The following is a 20,463-nucleotide window of genomic DNA, read 5'->3' on the forward strand; positions in this document are numbered from 1 at the left end:
GCCTTGGGGGAAGTTTCTCACCCGCTCACTTCTGGAATGCGGTAGTGTGAAGTTTCATACTTGCTCACTTCTCGACGGTGAATTCTTTTTTATAAAATATTTTTGTTCAAGCTTGTTGGTTTTCTATAACGACTCTTCATTAATACTGATATTGGGTGGGCCAGTTGTGCTGTAAATTTTGGATTGGGTCTTGTTGGCATGATTCATTTTGTGGGGTGACTGTTTTCTCCTGCGACCTGGCCTTCTGGAAAGTTTACCATATATGTCAAGAGATGGTTAGCATTGCTATTTTTAGAGTGGTTCGATGTGGATTGACTCACTCTTACTTTTTTGGTGTTGCCTTCAACCTCTCGAAGCTGCTGGGAATTGAATCATGGATGATCTGGCCTGGTATATCTCCGGTCTCCTGCAGTGAAACGTTTTGCCCTTAAGGAGTTCATGGTTTGGTCATATCCTTCAGCAGGTGCTGGCCGGAAGCAAGGTTTTGAATTTCGATTTCGGAATGCGTTTCTGTCCTCACCGAAACTGAAATTCTGGCCTAAATCTCTCGAAATCAAATAACGTAATATTCGATCGCCTACAAAATTTCGGCGAAATCCCTGAAATTTCGGCCGAAGTTAAATTTCAGGATAATATTAAATAGAGAAAATGGTTTCTACACGCAAGTGTAGATAAGTTATCTACACACTAGTTTAAAATACAGTGGGGGCCCACTTTGTTTGGGTGATCCAAACCATTCATTTGATGGGCCCTCACATAGATAGGGTGTGCCCAAAAAATCAGCTTCATAGGATCATCCTAACTCTTCGAACCATGGAGGCAAAAAATGGACAGATTTGTGAAGGTTTATACACGTCAGTTAAATAATGAATAAAACCCATAATTTTTGGTGATATTTCTTAAATTTCGGCCCTCCCCAAAATTTCGATCAAAATTTTGAAATTTTGCTTGATCAAAATTTGAAAATTCGCTTAGAAATTTTGTAATGTTTTGAGTTTACCACATTTCGGTTTCGGTTGTTTCGGTCTCAACCGAAACCCGAAATTTTGGACCGAAATTTCCGATTTCGGTCGAAATTTAAAACCTTGGCCTGAAGTAGTAAACAAACCTCTCCCTAAGCCGTAGCGGAAAGGGAGGATTTGCCGACCACAGCCGCACTGCGATTTCAGGGGATGAAGCAGATACCATCCTCTCTTCGTAAATTTTTCCCAAATTCCTGATCATTCTCTCAAAGATAGTATGATCTGGATTGATTTTGTTTCTTACCCGAAGAAGTCTGCATTGCATCGTTCTTTTTAAAAAGTACAGTAGGGCCCACTTTATTGGATGGTCCAAACATTCATTTGTTGGGCTCGACATAGATAGGCTGTAAGTTGTAACCCATAGATAATTTCCATAGGATGATCCTAACCTCTATAGATCGGAGGGTTTGGATCATCCTATAGAAATAATCCACGGCATACAATCATTTATCTAAATTATGTTGTGGCCCAAGAAATGAATGGTTTGATTAATCCTATAAAGTGAGCCCCACTACTTTTTGAATAATACTGGACTTAGTGTGCAGAGTTTTGTATGGTGCCCGACCGTCAAATACCGTCAAATACCGTCAAAGCGGTACCACCCTTGATATTTGATCCAACAACGGAGCACTTTTTAAGAGTCTGCTGTTGAATCAAATATCAAGGATGATACTTCCTAGGGCTGCAACTCAGGTCGGGCGGGTCGGGTTTTGGAGAACCTAACCCTACCCGAGAAATATCTCGGGTCGGGTTTTTTTTTGGAAAACCGACGATTCCCAAACCCGGCCCTACCCATGATAAATCTCAGGTCGGGTCGGGTTTTTTCATGTTGACGCAATTTTTTAAGGAATATTCTTGTTTGGCAAGGCAACTCAACTCATAGAAGCCAAAATTACACTCACATTACACTTAAATCAAACAATGATGTAATTACACTCACATTACACTTGAATCAAACAGTGCTGTAATCAAACAATGTTGTAATTACAATCAAACAATGCTGAATCAAACACTTGAATCAACTCAACTCATAGAAGTAGAAATTACACTCACATACAATATCAGTGGGTGCGTGGGTTTTCACTTTTAACTTTTAACTAACAATAGAAAAAAAATGTACATACTATAACTTATGTAACTCGGGTGGGGTCGGGTCGGGTCCCTTCAAACCCGGCTCGACCCGAAACCCATGAAACCTGAACCCAACCCAGGCTATTTTCGGGTCGGGTCGGGTAAAACCCGGCTCGAGTTGCAGCCCTAGTACTTCCATCGTACTTCCTTCTTAGGACTTGACGGTCGGCCATCATATAATTTCTATGTGCATACAACATATAAAGACAAGAAATTATATGATGGGTGGCCATGCAAACACATGATTTTTAAAAAGTATGATAAGACCCACTCTATACGATGATCCAAACCGTCCACTTGTTGGGCCATAATGTAAATAGGTTGTGCCCCAAAAATCATTTCCATAGTCGTCCTAACCCTCCAATCTATAGAAGTACTGCCCCAAAAATCATTTACGGAATCTTCTATGAATCAGAGGGTTACGATCATCCTATGGAAACGATTTTTGGGGCACAACCTATTTATGTTGTGGCCCAACAAATGGACGGTTTGGATCATCATCTGGAGTGGGCGTATTGTGCTTTTTGAAAATCAAGTGTTTGCACCGCCATCCATCATTAAATTTCTCAATATGAGACACATACTCTCTCTCTCTAGATTAAGCCCGTATAGTCCATTATCTTACAAAAAGGAGGGTACGGCTTACACCATAGGATGATCCAGACCGTCCATTTGATGGGCCACAACGTAAATAGGTTGTGTCGTAAAAATCATTTCCACAGTATGATCTAGACCGTCCATCTATATATATGTTTCCATCATAGGCGGTCTGGATCAGCCTGTGGAAATGATTTTTGCGACACAACCTATTTACGTTGTGGCCCATCAAATGGACGGTCTGGATCATCCTATGGTGTAAGCCGTACGGAACTTTTTGGAAGATACTGGACTATACTGGCTTACTCCATACAAAATCTCACTCTCTCTCTCTTTATAAAGAGGATTAAGGGAAATGAATTTGGGCGGGAAAGGAAAACGAAGATGAGCTCGTCAGCATCGGAACCAGACACCCCTGACCTAGTTTGTCAGCTCGACAACGTCCAAGGCATGGTCGACGCGCTCACTTCCATTCGATGGAAAAGACACCAGGTTTCCTCCTCCTCAACAAATTTCTCATGCCTTTCCACCATTTTTCTTACAAATTTCCACAAATTTTCTTCCTATCTTCAATCAGGACGCAGTCGTAGAGTTATCCGAACACGGCATTGTTTTGATTGTTGAAGAAACCGGTTGCCTTCAGGCCAAAGTCTATCTAAAGCGCGAGGTATTCATACATTTTTTTTTTTTTCAATTCTCGATAGGACAAACCCTAATATGAAGGAAATCAATTTTTTTTTTTTTTTTTTTTTTTTCAATTTTGTTAATTCGTTATCGTTTTTCGTCTCTTCCCACCCAATTTGCAGCTTTTCCTTGTTTATGAGTACCACGCGGAAGGCCGCCCTAGGTTCGGACTGAGTTTAGGCCTCTTTGTTGATTGCTTGAATGCATTTTCCACCCCTAAACATGGTGCCACCATCGAAATCCGTTATCCGGGTCCTGATATGCAGCTCCTTCTCAAGTAAGTCCTCTGTATTTCTCTCTTCTTTCTAAACGGGTGCCACGACTGTAAAATTAATAAGAATGGTCTGAAAATGAGGAATGTTAGACTGACAGGTTTTTGCAAGGGCGCCTGTCAGTCTAGCATTCCTCTCTGAAAATCTATTCTCTGTATGAATTATAAGTACCCTTTAATGCAATCCATTTGGGTGAATGAATGACTTGGTTTCTATTGTTTTCCTCCTGGGCATTAAACTTTATAAGCATTCGGTTGTTTGAACTGAAAATGTCTCCAGAGCTCTAAATTAGATTTTCCTATTATTTTTAAGGGCTTTCATGTTTGTGGAACTCTATTACTCAAGGATTCTAGGTTTATGTTCTACAAGTCTCCTAGCATAATGCTTTTCTTAATAGTTAATATGTATCTGATGGAGTCTACATCGTACGTGGAAAGTGCAATTGCCAAAGCCGGCTATTGAGAAAGCAAGAGGGTCTTTCTCTACTACTGTTGGTATCGACTTCTGGATATGCTTCTGCTTCTACTGGAGCTTATGGGTCACTTGCTGGATTGCACTTCTCCCGTCTAGTGAGTTAGCATATAGAATAGAGTGTTAGAAAGCATATATCTATAGCACTGACATGTGCATTAGTAGCATGTAGGTGGCAGAAGTCTCGGAGGGGATTTTGGGACCGCATACTGCAAATTTGGAATTTGAATAGAAGAGACCGCCGGAGCCAAGAATAGGAGTTTGTTTTGGCCGACGAAAGGTTCGAGCCAAAAAATCGTTAATTTGAAGATTTATTTGAATTTTTTGGTTTATTAGATCTTGAATTTTGATGAACCTTGTTTCGTTTTCAACAATTCATGGAATAATGAATCGCCAGGGAACCATTCATTCCTCCCGGGCTGGGCTCTCGTGTGTCCGGGGTTTGATCAGATCAACCAGCCACCCGGTTTACGGAACAAGGAGTGAAGCAAGGGCCAGGAGATTGATGGAAGAACCTGGCAGAAGCCGAAGCCCGTGGTCGTGTTGGGGTTAGGACCATCTTACTTGCTGACCATCGGTGAACTGATCGGATTAACTGTTTGAACCATTTCAGTCCTTGATAGGAGGGCAAAATAATTTTTCTTTAGAAATTGGAATACGATAGTTACCCTTGATAAAACTAAACCCGTGTGTAAGTGAAATTCCTTCTTTCCCTTGGAATTTCAGCTACCCTAATTTTTAGGGATAACTTGACTACTTAGGATAATTTAGTTGAAGGACAAGTGTCCACCAAATACCGAATACCGGTTTATTCGGGGTTTAGTTTTATCTAGGTAAACTAAACCTCAAATCAAACAGGCCCCAAAAATCAAGAAACAATAACCAAGAAGCAATAATACAGGGCAAATGATCGAGCTTAATTTGAATAGTATGATGAAAAAATTGAGAAAATTATGCGTAGGGATTGGGTTAAAGAAAAAAAAAAGAAAAAAAAGAAATCAAGATTTGAATAACGAATGACAATGGAAATCAAAAGTTGTTCAATAACCAATTGATAGGGAATAATTGGTAAAAGGAAAAATTCAAAGGGAAAATCAAAGTAATATCTAAGGCAATTGAGGGAGTGTAGAGAAACAACAATAATGTAGAAAGCACAACGAGATAAGGTTTACCAAACGAATCCACCAATGATATCTAGAAATCCACCTTGAAGAGAAAATCTTATCAATGGAATGCTCTTTTGATCTCTAGGATTCCCCCTAGAAGAGATAACAATATGAATCAATGAAATCCACCTTTGATCTCTACTAATCTACCTAGAAGGTATGCAAAATAATTTGGCTGCAAAGTTCACAGAATTTTATTTATCAAATCATTTATGTTTACAATCCCACTTTCCTTTATAAAATTTTGAAAGGAAAGATTCCTAATTGAAATTAACAACGAACGCATATAACTCTAATTCTATTCTTACCAAGTAACAATTTGAAAATAAAAGCTTCCATATTAAAATAAACTCCTACGTAATGTAGAAAAGAAAACATCGACAGATTGACAATTATCCCCCTACGGCATTCCTAGTGGGCCCCTCTTATTTTATTTCTTGATCAATGGTGCCTATCACATTGGTCTATCCGATCCGAATTAGACCTTTTGACAGCAGAGTTCAAAACATAATTGTATAATACTGTAAATATTACATTAAACATACCTAATTCGACATAAAAAATGGGGCGATGATATTTTCACCCCCCCTGCATTAAGCATGCCCCACCCCTTCTGACGTGATTTGACGTCAAAAAGTTAAAGTTGCCCACTTTTCATGTCAAATCACGTTATAAGGGGAGCGTGCGCGTAATGCAGGGGGAGTGAAAATATCATCTTCCAAAAGATATTGTGACTAATGAGTAATGATATTACTCCATATCTGAGTTGTAGAACCACAAATTATTAACTTGTGCCTTTTCATCTTGAAACAATATTTAATTCTTTATTGCTAGGTCGGTTGACTCACCAGATGCTTGCATTTATGCGGAGATAAGGACAAGGATCCCAGATACCATTTCCTGGGACTACAATTTTGAGCCTACGGGAAACATCCCAGTCACTTTTACTGTTAAGGTAGTCTTCTTCTGTAATTTTATTATTTTACTGATTAGAAATAGCCAAGTCATCTTAATCACAATGTGGTTTGTTAACTAACAGTAATACACTCCCAGTCTGCAGTTCTGAAGGAGGTAATTGATGATCTTGAATGGCCCTGTTCAAGTATCCAGATAAGTATACAACCGGACCCGCCTTCTGTTACATTCAGAGGTGAAGGACATGGGGACTTGCAGGTATACTTTTCACATCTGTTCCGATTATTCTCTTCAAACTTAAATGCTGGGTTACAGGGTTTTGATCCTCTTCTGATTGTACTTGGCAGATTGATTTGCCTTATTATGCAAATACTGATCTTTTGATGGCATTCCATTGTGATCATCGAGTCACTTACAGGTATCATTAGAGCATATATCTGGTATTGAATGCCATTTTTCTCAATCTAAACATGCTAATTTTTTTCTCCAATATGAAAGGTACAAGTATAAGTTTCTCCGTGCAACAACTTCAAACTTTCCTAGCAGTGTTTTGAAGGATAATAGAGGAAGCAAAATGACAATTGGGAGGGGAGGGATACTGAAAATCCAGCACTTGGTATCTGTTGCCAAATCAGGTGCCCAACACCCTCCACACAATGATCCTAGTGGGTATCAGCAACCGAGTCGAATTGCCTATATTGAGTTTTATGTCAAACCAGAAGAAGAAGTTGAAGAACCTGTTAGCGATTCATAGGCATCTTTGGAAGGTATTTGCTGTAAGAGTAGCCTTTCTCTAAGAAACTTACTACAAATTATACACTTGTACTTAGCCTCCATTATCTAACACTGCTATATTTGAAACTGCAATACAACTTTTAGTTCCCTTGCTCATTTCTATTGACTATTAGTCTCATCTAAGTAGGTTTTTATGACAATTTTAATTCTCTATTTGAGAGATACAAGTCATTTTGTACTATCTTTCTGTTAGCCAGCTGATCCATAACGCGGTGTGTGATAACCAACCTAGGTTAATGCAATTCCCTTCCACCAAACCTCTGGGATTTTATGGTATCAGAGCCGATTTGATGGAGCCAACTATCTTGTTTCGAAAAATCAGTTGGAATCCATTCTCACCCGTACCAACTTGACAGGCTACATTGATGAATCAATCCCTTGACTGCCGAAAACCCAAGTTCATTACTCTCCTAAAGAAACAGAGAAACAATATCAATTTATGAAAAGTTGCATCAACACAAACCCTATGCGAATGCCTATCGGCCCAAATCCTTGCGGTTTCCCCATCAAAGGATACTTGGGACACACTTGAATAACTCTTTCGTCAACAAAATATTGCCCAGAAGCCCTACCTTCGCACACTAATTCAGAACGTGCAGAGGTCTACCTCCACCATTATTGAATTCCTTCAATGTATCAAAACTCTTTTTGATTCACATGCTGCTGTAGATCACAGACTAAGGATTATTATCAGTCACATCCTGAATGGTTCGAGTCAAGAATACAGCTCATTTATCACAATTGAAAATGGCGTTGAGCATATTACACAGAAATCTCAGAGCTATGGTGCAGCAATCTTAGAACTATCAGGGGTCAGATTGAGTCTACATTGGTGATGCTAAAGATTTGATTCATATTTAGTTCTGAAGGATGTGCTTGCAGTGTCACATATTACTCAGAATTTATCAACTATTTCAAAATTGCAATGGGATAATCAGTGTTCGATTGAATTCTTTCTTTAGGTTTTTTCTGTGAAGCATCTTTCAATCAGGACACCTCTTCTGGAGGGACCCATTAATTGTGATATCTACACTCTACTAGTTCATCTTCAACAATCCATGAGGTGGCACTACTTGAAGCTAGAATGCTTGCCTGAGTGTTAGGCACTCGGGCATCTCCTCGGATTTTATCCTCTTTAATGAGCAATGGAGCTTTTGATTTTTCTGATTTCTTGGACATTAATAAAGTTTTTGAGTCTTGTCAATTGGCTTAGAGTCAGAATCTACCATCCGCCACATCTTCTAGACGATCAACTTGATTCTTACATCTATATTCATTGTGATATTTGCCTACTTGGTGGCTTTCTCCAATTGCTTTTGTTGTGGTTATAGTTACTGCACAATCTTTGTTGATTATTTTAGTTGATATTCTTGGATATATCCTACGACTGCTAAATCAGATGCCCTATCTTCCTTCGGTCATTTTAAGCTTAAGGGTGAAACTCATTTCTCTAACTTTTTTCAAAGTGGTAGTGCACTGGAACTAACTTGTGAATTATTTAAGAATATTTTAGATGAATGTGGCATAGTTTCTTGGGTATTTTAACCACATACTCTTGAGCAAAATGGCATTGCTGAGAGAAACTTGCCATATCACTGAGTTGCGTCTTTCTCTCCTATTTCAAGTGAATGTCTAAGAAGTACTGACTTGAGGCATTTGTCATTGTTATTTACCCATTGTATAGATTTCCCACCCCAATTCTTAACGGGAGATGTCCTTGTAAGGTAATTTTTGATACTCCGCCCGTGTTGTGTAGATGTCTTGTATTTTGACATTATACAGTACCCCGGCAGAGTAATGTACTGGCATTGATATATAAGTCACATATTAGGGTTATGTGTGACAGGTTTTCTTTGTATTTTCTTAGCATTGACATATAAGCAACATATTAGGGCTGTGACAGGTTTTCTTTGTATTTTCTTGGCCGAGAAGAATAAAAGTTTTAACCCTAAACTGAAAAGGTGAAACTCTTCTCCCGTGGAAATTGGCACACTGCCGAACCACGTAAAACTTGTTTTCTTGTCTTTTGTATGATTCTGTTTCTCTTATCTTATCTTGACGTTTTGTTGCTCATCGATTGTGATCCTATTTGAGAATGTATTTCTCAGTTTTCTACAGCCTATTTACTCTTTTCTTTGAGTTTTCAACTGCCAATGCTTTCCTTGCTTCCGTACAAGGTTGATAAGTATAGCCGTAAATTTCTTCCTTGTGTTTTCTTGGATATAGTGACACTCAGCAGGGTTACGACTACCTCGACCCTTTGTTTGTACTCATTTCTTCTCCATCGGTCCATCCCCTAGTGACACTACTCGTCTTGCCTTGGGTACTCAGCCATTAACTTTTTTTTTGATAGGTAACAGATTATTCCATTCAAAATCCAGAGTTACAAGATATAGGGGACAAGCGGTCCCACAATACATATATTATAAAAGTAGGATAGAATGACCAAAAAGATGAGAGTCATTAATAGCCCTGTAGTAGGGACTCATCATTGATGACACGATTCTTAGGAAGGAGGACACGTTCCTTCGCTAGTGCATCTGCCATTGAGTTTGCCGACGGCCTCATGTGCTCAAGCTGGGGTTGAATAGAACATACAAGGTCACGTATCTCATCGAGAGTGCAAGCAATTCTCTAGGGACCGGAGCTCCGACTAGCAGCCCATGCAATCGCATTAGCCGAGTCCCCTTCGATGATTAGAGGACCGAAATTGTGATTCACAAACCACCTCAATCCGAATAACAATGCTCTAGCCTCCGCTTCGTTAGCATCGCAAAAACCTGCTGGACCAGAGAATGTCATGACAGATTCACCCTTCGCATTACGCATCACACCACCAATGCCGGTGTTGCCCGGATTCACCATAGAGCTCCCATCAAAGTTCAGTTTAAACCACCCTTCCCGTGGTGAAACCCATTGAGGTATAATTGTAACCTTGTCAGATTTCCTTTCTGAAATCACTGCATGAGAATTGCGCAGGATGGAACTGATCGCGTAAGTAGTTCCATCCTCAGCTTTGGACCACTCAATAATGGCCAATTTAATATCCAGTGCGATGTGGTTCCAGCTCTTAATCTTGTTATTAAAAATGAGATTGTTCCTCTCAAGCCAGATAAACCAAATAATAGTGTAAGGCATTGATGTCCACATTGAACTTCCAAGACAGCCACCGAAGGCACCACACTAGTTTGTTATAACCTTCGTCCCGATAGCAAAAGAATAGGTACATAAAATGAATAAATGATCCAAGGACGACTCATCGTATCGGCAAAGAGTGCACCAACTTGCTAGACGGACAGACCTCCGCTTGAGCTGATCGCATGTGTTAACACATCCGTGGCTTACAGTCCATGTGAAAGCAGTGATGCGAGGAGGAATACCAGGTTTCCATATTTTGGCCCTCCTTGATGCCGGCCGGTTCCCCCCATTCAACTTTAAGAAAAATGATTTTTCCGAGAATCTGCCCTGGGAATCCGGTGTCCATATCTATTTATCTACTTCATTTTTGGATAAGTAGAATCCAATAAATTGAGAAGTGACGCAAATCTTTTAATTTCATCTTCTTTTAGATCACGACGTAGTCGAACATCCCATAAAATCTTCCCAGATTCATTTTCCCGGAGAGCATAGTCTGAAATCTTAGATTCAGGTTTAACCGCAAGCCAATACAAATCCGGGAAGGCGGAACACAGGCAATCTTCCCCCACCCACAAATCAGCCCAAAAACGCACCTCTTCACCGCGCCCCGCTTGGAAACTCACGAACGGTTTAAATAGTTCCCGGGTATTACATATGGACCACCACGCACCCGAGCCCTTGCCAGCCGGCGGATTACCGCATTCCCAATCACCCCAAAGCTTGCCGTACTTTCTCTCCATGACATTGTGCCAAAGTGCCTTCTTTTTGTTACCAAATCTCCATAGCCATTTGCAGAATAACGCTTTGTTGCGTAATCGAATCTTACCAATGCCAAGTCCACCTTGTCGCTTGGATTTGCACACCTTGTCCCATTTGAGCAAGTGTTAGAGTCTATTTTTTTCCCGCCTCCATGCCTTCCCTAAGAAATCCCTTTACAATTTTCAATTCGAGAAGCCACCTTAGCCGGTATCTTGAATAGAGACATATAATAAACAGGCATGTTAGAGAGAGCGGCCTTGATCAGAGTAATCCTTCCCCTAAAGAATAGGTACCTTTTTTTCCATGTAGCCAACTTCCTCTATTCGCTCCACAACTGTATCCCATTGCGCTGATTTCGGGATGCCGTAACCGAAATACAATCCAAGAGAGGTGATAGGAAGAGATTGTACCGTACACCCCATGATATCAGAGTTATTTTCACCTCTTGTGGCCCCATAATATTTCCCGCAATTGTGCTTTTGGTGAGATTAATCTTCAACCCGGATACCATCTCGAAACACCAAAACAGCAGCTTGATATCGGTCATTTTTAGAGTACACGCACTTCCAAAAAAACTAAGGTGTCATCCGCGAATTGAAGATGGGTCACCGTACTTGCTTCTCTGCTAGGTTTGAGTCCAGTGGAGTATAATTTTTCTTCTGCTTTCGTTATTAACAAGCTCAGTGCCTCCACCACAATGATAAACAGATAAGGGGATAGAAGGTCCCCCTCCCTGAGTCCACGAGTGCTACCGAACAGACCCATTGGAGTTCCATTGAGCAGGATCGAGAACGACACAGTTGCTATGCATGATTTCTTCCATTTTCTCCAGGTGCCTCCAAATTCCATACGATCAAGTATAAAATCAAGTACCTTCCAATCCACATGGTCATAGGCCTTCTCCAGATCAATCCTGGCAATGACACTACTTCCCCCGCCTCGTTTCACAGAGTCCAAAACCTCATTTGCAATGAGTATTCCATCCAGAATCTGTCTCTCTGTGACAAAGGCCTCTTGGTATTTGGAAACAATCTCGCCCATCACAGTAGACAGCCTACGAGCCAGAACTTTCGCCAGTAGTTTGTATAAGCTATGTACCAAACTAATCGGCCAGAATTCCTTCATTTCAATTGCTCCTTCCTTTTTCAGTATCAGAGTTATAAAGGTAGTATTTGCCTCCTTGCTTAATAGCCCCCTCTCGTGAAACTCAGTGAACAATGCCATTACATCAGATTTAACAATGTACAAGTATCTGCTATAGAATGCCATTGGGAACCTTTCGGGGTGCTTTATCTTTCTTCATCGCATGTAGAGCACCCTCAACTTCCTCCTCGGAAAACTCCCTCTCCATCGACTCCATTTTGTTATTAGGTAGCCTTCTGAACGCCAAACCCCCCTAGCTTGGGACGCCATTTGTATTGACACATGTATAAGTTTGAGAAGAAATTGACAATCGAAGTCTTGATGATTTTCTTATCTTCAACCAACTTCCCATCGATCAGCAGAGAATTTATTGAATTGATTCTACATCTCGCACAAGCCATTTTGTGAAAGAATATTGTATTGTTATCCCCCCACCTTAAGCCATGTGGCACGCGATTTCTGTCTCCAGTTGATTTCATCCCGTTGATAGATTTCTTCAAAATCCACTTCAATCCATTCGCTCCTGATGTTCCTCATCCACGAAAGCTAGGGACTCTTCTTTTTCCTCCAATAAACCCAGTTCCATCAAAATGTCCTCCTTCCGTTTAGTTCTCCTGATATTTTCCAAGTTAGCCCATTCTTTGATCTTTTGCTTCAGATTTTTCAGCGTCCGACAAAAAATGTAACCCCTTCCATCCCTCCACATGTTCAGCACTCCACCATTCCGCCAACGGCTCATCAAATACCTGATGCTCGCCTAGTCCCATATCCAATTTAAAAGGTCTAGGCCCATCTGAGATTTCCACAAGCTCCAGCAGCAACGGATTGTGATATGAGATTGGCCTAGGCAGTGCATGCTGGTAGATGTTTTGGAATGCCTCATCCCATTCTTTCGATACTATATCCTGTCCAGTCTACTTTGTACCAATGTTTCCCAATTTCTTTCATTTCAGGGGGAGATACTCTTGAATGACTTCATCCACAGAAAAATCTTTGGTGGCAAAGATTTGTTTCTTTTTCCTGTGGCTACCTGATGATGCTCGAAATCCTACTGCTCGATCTAGCTTGGTGGAGCTTGTGATCCTGCGCTCACAGAGAAAGCGTCAGTGGGCCTGGAGTTGTGGCTCCGGGTGGCCACTTCGACACTCAAGTCAGAGATGGGCAACACAGACAAAAAGGGACGAAGGGAAGGGGGTGAGAGCCAAAACAAATTACTAGGGGGTGAGAGCCAAAACAAATTACTAGCCAGAGGGGGATGATGCCTGTCCTTCTTTGAGTGTGTGAATACCCTTTTATATGAGGGGAGGGCCATGGTGCCCACGATGCCCATTACACCCACGATGTTGATGGTGTGTTGTGGATTGGGCAGCGGTTACAATCGTGGGGGCGTGATCTTAGGGATGGTCGAACGGAGATCGTGGAATGGTGGTCAAGGCGAGAGCCCTCAATCGTGGGGGCGGGATTCCTGTAATGGTCAACCGGAGCTCCCGCTCTCCTACGAGATTTCCGCGATGGTGTCCTATTGTCCCTGTTGGTCTGTACCGAGAGTATAGGGCGTGGGCCTAATACGAACGTACCTTGGATTTGGGGATAGATCTAGTGTTGGTCCCGAATATCCCGATTTGATCTCCAACATACTGCCCCCCATTTCCTTGAGCTGTTTTATGGGTCGAGGAAGTAGTTCTGTTCTTTCAATATCATTCGGTATCGATCTAGTAGATGGATTTGTTCGGTCGGGGAGGCTAGATGGAGAGATGAATCGTCGCTGGGCGGGAAATTGGAGATTTAAATGGAGGGCAGTGGGAACGTCCTGTCGTTTGGGGATTCGAATCGGCAGCTTCCGACAACGATGGAAAGGCATCTTATTATGAGGCGTTATTCCCATAACATCGCCCTGTCATGACATGTGTCAGGAAGGCGGCGGGCGGGTCTTTAATTATCCCTCTCAGCTTTCCCGCCTCCACCCATCCCTATTTCAAGGGGCTAGGGATTTGTTTTGTTCCCCATCATTTCGCCTTCAACCTCTAGTTTTCTTCTTCCTCTTTCCAGTTCTCTACTTCCCCATTCATCATGCTGCATGAATCAGGTCTCCATGATCAGCCGGCGGCGATTATTCCCGTTGTGGATGTTAATTCTTTATCTGAGGGGGATGATGATCACCAGGAGCATATTTGAGAACCAGTGGCTAGATGGATGAGAGGATCAAGCAAAGGAAATGAGGTGGTGAGGGAGAGATCCGCTTCCCCCATGGTGATGTCTCTGGTGGCCGGAAGTGGAAGGGAGGGGCAAAGATCGAAGAAGGGGGAGAAAAGGAAGATTCTGGGGACCAACGAGCGTCCGGAGCTTGGTCAAGGGTCATCGGAGCTTGGTTCAGGCATCTCCCTAGCCAAGATCGTGAGCTATGCAGGGAACTATAAGCGTTCCCTGAAGCATGCCCAAGAGAGGGGTCAGGAGGTGGCTGAACTATTTCTTCAGCTGAGACGGAGGCCTATCGTCTTCAGGAGAGGGTCAGAGTGTTGGAGAAAGAGAACGAGGCCCTGAAGGCTCAGCTCCGGGAACTGTCCGAGGGGGCTGGGAAGGTCGGAGAAGAGGAGTGGCCGATGGAAGAAGATCCTTCCGAGGAGGACCCAGTAGAAGAAGATCCTTCTGAGGATCCGGTGGAAGAAGGCCCTGCCGAATGATCTCCGCCCTTCCTCGGAGTCCTGGGATCCGGAGGGAGTACGTCTTTGGTGTGGCCCACAAATCGGCGAGTGGCGGCCCCGATGTTGAGGTCCCAAAGGCGTAGCTCGGAGTCCTAGGATCTGGAAAGGGAGAATATGCTTTTGCGTGCGGTACCGATTGATTCTACGATTGAGCGAGTAGTGTTTAGGTCTTTTATTGTTCTTGTGTTTTTGTAATCGGCCTCGAAGCCCTCCCTTGTAAAAATGTCGATTTCTTAATGAAAAGTGTAGTGTTCTCTTGCTCTTGAATTTCTCAATTTCATCTTTTGTCATGCTGCCTTTTTCCAAGGAATTTAATGTGTCGGTCGGGGCCGAGTCAATATATTGGATGAAGTTTGGAGAGGGTCTCGTCGATTTCCAAGTGTCGGGCCCGAAATTGAGTAAGGTCGGTTGATGTGAATCGACGTGATGTTTGCAGTTTATGAAACCGACGTCGCGAAGGGACACGCCGCCTTAGTATCCTTGTAAATGACGGTTTGACAATCGAGTAATGATGGTTTTGCGGCGCATTAATGAGCTTTTTCACCGTGCGCGGGTGAAAGCCCCACGTGGCGGGTTCTGCCGAAGGAATGCGCCGATTGAGTGCGACCCTTCGGTTCCCGCCCAAAAGTCTATAAAATCCCCCTTTTCCCTTCTCATTTCTTTACCTTTTTCTCTCTCCTTTTCTCTCTCACTCTCTCTCTCCGGCGAGTCTCTTCCTTGTTTCGGCGAACCCTTTGAGGTGTTTTTCCCTCTTTTTTCGTCGTCAGATTTGGGATTCTCGTAGAGTTTCCTTGTTTTTTGGCAGGCTCTTCTCTTTCAGGTGGGGTTTCTCGCTTTCCGATGGGGCTTTTCCCTTTTTCGGCGATTTCTCCCTCTGTCCGGTGAGTTTTTCTCGCTTTCTAGCATCTGGTTCGTCTTCTCCGGCGAGTTATCCCAAGTTCACAGGAACCGCATACATTTACAAACACCCCTTGACCAGAGAAAACAAAAAGGGACAACCAAAACAACACCAGCTAGCACAACACACTCCGGAGTGTGGGGAGATAGAAGGGAAAAAGTATGTTGCACTCGGCGCCCCCCCGACTATCCAGGATCTACAGTCACCCATACCTTTCTTGAAAAGTCATCAATGAAAGATACAAAATAATATGCACCTCCACATGAAGTAGTAAGCGACGGTCCCCACACATCCGAGTGAATGTCGTCAAGAATACCTTTGCTAGTATGATTCCCGGCCTTGAAACTTCGCCTATTGTGCTTCCCAAACACACAACGCTCACAAAATTCCTTTTCACCAAAGGTAATCTTCGAGATAAGACCCTTTTTCATCAAAAATTTACATGCCCCTTTCACTCATGTGACCCAATTGTCTATGCCATAAATGAACAGAAAACTCATTATTTTCCGCCACCATGTGTGCATCATCGACCACCGTGCTTCCAAGTAACTTATACAAGTTACCAACTCGGATGCTTTTCATAACAACCAAAGCACCCTTAGAAATTTCAAGGACTTCATCTTCCCCGGTAAATTTGTAGCCACTTGAATCCAAATCCGAAAGTGAAATCAAATGTTTCTTTAATTCTGGCACATACCTCGCATTCTTAAGTGTTCTCACCATCCCATCAAACATTCTTAGTTGTACCGTACCAACTCCCACTGTTTTGCTAGTAGAGTTATTCCCCATTAAAGCCGAACCACCTTCACATGGCTCATATGTTGCAAACCATGACCGATGAGGACACAAGTGGTGAGTGGCACCACTATCAAGGATCCAATTTTGGTAAAAAATGGGATTGCCATTAGCCATAAACACTTCTTCAATAAACCCGGATGTGGACTCTTCAATGTGGACTCTTCAACTTGATTGGCTTCGTTCTTAACTTCATCACCATTTTCTTGGCCTGAGTTAGAATATTTTTTGAAGCCCTTGTACCAGCAATCTTTCTTTTGGTGACCTTTCTTTCCGCAATTCCAACAAGCATCTTTGTCATATCGACCCCTTGATTTTGATCGATACTTGGACTTGCTTTTTGAAGTCCCTTTTGATGAGCTACTACGCTCACTTGATCTCCCTCTTATCACAAGAGCTTTATTTTCTACCTGACCTGAACTCTCCAATGATACCTTTTTCCGGAGCACATCATCCAAGCTAAGAGAATCATCTTTGGAATAACTCAATGTTGCGACCAAGTTTTCATAACTATTCGGCAATGTACACAACAATGTGACTGCCTTATCTTCATCATCCATCTTCACACCAACACTTTCAAGTTGGCAAATGATGTTGTTGAACGTATTCAAATGCTCGGATATATTTGTGCCTTCATTCTCAAAGAGTAGCTTTCTCTTCAATAAAATCCGATTGGTGAGAGACTTTCTTTGATACAAACTTTCAAACTTAGCCCATAAATTGGCGGCCGTCTTTTCTCCCGCTATGTTGAATAAAACTTCATTCGCTAAACACAAACGAATAATAGACCTAGCTTTCAAGTCCAATTCCTCCTAATCATCACTAGACATAGATTCCGGTTTCTTTTCTTTTCCAAGCAACACCTTATGTTGCCCATTAAGGATTAACAAGTCATGGATTTTTAATTTCCACAACTCAAAATTCTTTCTCCCATCAAACTTCACCTCAAACCTAGGACTCTCCATCTTCTCAAACTTTGCCTCTCACAAACAATTTCACAAACACCTTGTATGCAAAACCCGAATGCTCTGATACCACTTGTTGCGGCAAGAAGACGCCGCTAGAAATCCGGTTATCGGAGACTACTCAAAGCAAACGATGACAAATAGCCTCCAACAACCCACGGATTTAGCCCAAACGAGTGTACGGAACAAATCAAGAATGTAGTGAAATAAAGAAAGAAAACAAAGAGCAAGAGACGAGCGATTTACGTGGTTCAACACTTTAGCCTACTCCACGGGCAATCCGGCAAGTTTATTCACTATCAAGGATGGGAAATTACAAACAAGGGTTAAAACCGTACCTCTCCAACAATGGTGAAAACCCCACCAACACCCTCTTCTTGCAACCCAAGCAAAAACAATACCTTCTTTGCAACGTCTTGACAACCCCGAAAACACCACAAAAGAAGCCCAATAACCTTGTATCAAAACCCTTGCAAGATAAGAAGAAGAAACCCTTAGAGAGAGAGGGAGAGAGGAAACCCCTTTACTGGTAGAGAAAAGCTCCAAATTCCTTCTTTTTGAATTCAGTCACCCACTAAAGATAAAAGCACACTTTAGTAGACTTAACAAACACATTCCAAGAATGCTCCTCACAAAAGAAGATATTACCAACTAATTTTTTCACTAATCCAATAGGCTTATCATTAAAATATAATTTTCAGTAGAACTACCACATATGACAATTCTAGATGTGAACTACAATGTCAGCTAAATATTCTTTGTTGTTATCCAAATGGTTGACATACGCTACCTTAATACGAGTAAGATGTTATCTTTGGACGATAAAAATACTACTTTAGAATAATACAGCTGTTATCTTGAAAAGAGACATAAAATACTTTCATACGATACAAACCCTAATCTTTTGGTTGTTTACCTTATATTTGATCATTCCTTTATTTTGATGTGATTCTTAACGTATACCACAAAAAATGGGCAAAGAGAATGTGCATTTTATCATACACTTCTATAGATATATTAAATAAGACTCTTCTTATAAGTATACTGGTAGTAAATAAAAGTCTATTGTTGTCAGCAACATAATTAACTTGTTTGATGTATTAAATGTTATTCAAAGAAAAAAAAAGGGATGAGAGGAAAAAAGAAAAAGAGGAAGAAAAAAGAGAAAAGAGGAATGGAAAGTGAAGAATGATAGGGGAAGTTAGAAAAAGTGAAAAAAGGAAATATATGATACACCAGTGGGACAGAAGGAATGGATTTGTTTTAGGTTAGTTTGGGTTGGTTTCGAAGGTTTTGTGGAGAGGCTACGCTTGCCGGAGTTTCAATTTCAGGCTGAAGGACTTGAAGGATGAACTTCCCCAGGAATTTACTGACTAAATAGCTTGCTGATCGACATGTTACATATCCAGAATTTACTTTCTATTGTTGTAGCTTGAGAGATTTGTTCTTTCGCTTCGTTCTGTCTGGATGCCTTATCTATGTTTTCTTTGCTGGGAGTGGATTAGTTCGAAAGTGTTGAGATTAAGGAGGCAATGGCCATCTGTTTTGTGCCTCAGTCTTTTAAGGTGTTGTCTCTGAGATTCTAGGTTGATGGCCAGTAGTAAATCGTGGCCTTATCACGCACAGGTGGTTAATACATTATGGCTGTAAGAAGATGTAAAGAATACAGTCTTTTGTTTTGTGCAGGGATGATTATAATTGAATGTTACTGTTCTGTTTAGCTCAATTGGACTGGTGCTGGTATGCCAGTCTAGTCCACCTTAATATTTTGTAATGCAGGATGGGACTACTGGTCCCGATTGCTATGTCAATATTAATGAAATATGTCAATTTAAAAAAAAAATGTTATCCAAAGAAGGATTGGAAGTGGTCCTTCAGAGATGAGTCTATCACTAAAAAGTCATTTTTAGTAGAACTATGACACATGACAGTGTTAGATGCGAACTAAAATATCATCTGATTATTCTTTGTCGTCATCCAGATGGTTGACAGACGGTATCTCAATACGATAAAAAGAGAAGGTGCGTATTTAAATTTTGGCTTCTTTTCCTTCAGACAATACTTTCATACGATACAAACTTTGTTCATTATTCGGTTATACCGAAATAACCGACCAAACCGAATTCGGTCAGTTTTTTCGGTTCGGTTATGCAGTGTATCGGTTCGGTTTCGGTTCTGCAATTTACATATTTCGGTTTTTCAGTTTGGGTTTCAATTTTCGTTAAAAAAAATCGGACAACCGAAGTAGAGATGTGGTTTCAAATTATCCTGTACAAGGGGTGTGAATTATCATCGCCCTTTTTATAATTTTATGTGTAGGGCTTGTCTGTATAGATTATAGTCTAAAATGACTAAATGACAACAAAACGTCAAACCCACGGCCGCAAGCCGCAACTTTGCACGAGACTGACGAGAGAGAGGAGAGGATCAGAGAGAGTGTTTTGTATGGGTGTTCATTATTTGGTTTTAACTGAAATAACCGAATAACCGAATTTGTTGTTTAGTTTTGGTTATTTCGATTTTGAAAGAATTCGGTTTTGGTTTCTGTTCGTTAAAATTGGTAACCGAAATGTGTTCGGTTAGTTCAGTTCGGTTAGTTCGGTTATATATTCGGTTACAACCGAATGAACACCCCTGCAAACCCTAATCTTTTGGCTTCTTTACCTTATATTTGATTCTTCCTTTATTTTGATGCAGTTTTTAACATCACATTTCTCAAAAAATAGGCAAGGAGAAGGGGTGTTTAATCGTACACTTTTATAGAGGTAGTAAAGAAGATTCTCCATACAAGTATGTGGAGTTTTTTGTTTCCTAGTTTTTCAAGCTTTTCTTGCGTTTCCTGACACAACCTCTCACATCCATCCCTCTCCCACGATCCCCCATTATTGGATAAGATGATATTCTAGGGAAAAAAAAAAAATTCATGGTAGCCAAATGTGGCCCAAGTGCCGAGAGAGGGAGGGGGTGAGTGGGGGAAGGAGAGACTTGTGAGGGCACGAATGAGTTGAGG

General features: G+C 41.4%; 1 protein-coding gene across 2 annotated transcripts; it reads left to right on the top strand.

Moving 5' to 3' along the window:
* Window positions 1-3,096: 3,096 nt before the first annotated feature.
* LOC143883707 (PCNA domain-containing protein) lies at window positions 3,097-19,532 on the top strand. 2 transcript variants are annotated; one of them, XM_077387025.1, is made up of 8 exons: window positions 3,097-3,242; window positions 3,328-3,417; window positions 3,557-3,711; window positions 6,178-6,298; window positions 6,397-6,516; window positions 6,606-6,676; window positions 6,757-7,025; window positions 19,435-19,532. In XM_077387025.1, exons 1-7 carry the CDS (start codon window positions 3,135-3,137, stop codon window positions 7,010-7,012), a joined length of 921 nt encoding a protein of 306 aa, XP_077243140.1. In that variant the 5' UTR covers window positions 3,097-3,134; the 3' UTR covers window positions 7,013-7,025; window positions 19,435-19,532. The 2 variants fall into 2 exon arrangements, with proteins under 2 accessions (XP_077243140.1, XP_077243139.1); XM_077387024.1 differs by lacking the exon at window positions 19,435-19,532 and having other exon boundaries at window positions 6,757-7,149.
* The last annotated feature ends 931 nt before the right edge of the window (window positions 19,533-20,463 follow it).

This window comes from Tasmannia lanceolata, unplaced genomic scaffold (assembly GCF_043159265.1).
Source record: "Tasmannia lanceolata isolate RefF3 unplaced genomic scaffold, GAP_Taslan_0.1 ptg000008l, whole genome shotgun sequence".
In the NCBI taxonomy this organism is placed as follows: Eukaryota; Viridiplantae; Streptophyta; class Magnoliopsida; order Canellales; family Winteraceae; genus Tasmannia; species Tasmannia lanceolata.

What these genes read in the sequence shown, in the direction of transcription:
- LOC143883707 (XM_077387025.1), top strand. Translation starts at nt 3,135, where the DNA reads ATGAGCTCGTCAGCATCGGAACCAGACACCCCTGACCTAGTTTGTCAG. An exon ending in AAGTCTATCTAAAGCGCGAG is followed by an intron (nt 3,418 to 3,556) that starts GTATTCATACAT and finishes CCCAATTTGCAG; the next exon opens with CTTTTCCTTGTTTATGAGTA. An exon ending in GATATGCAGCTCCTTCTCAA is followed by an intron (nt 3,712 to 6,177) that starts GTAAGTCCTCTG and finishes CTTTATTGCTAG; the next exon opens with GTCGGTTGACTCACCAGATG.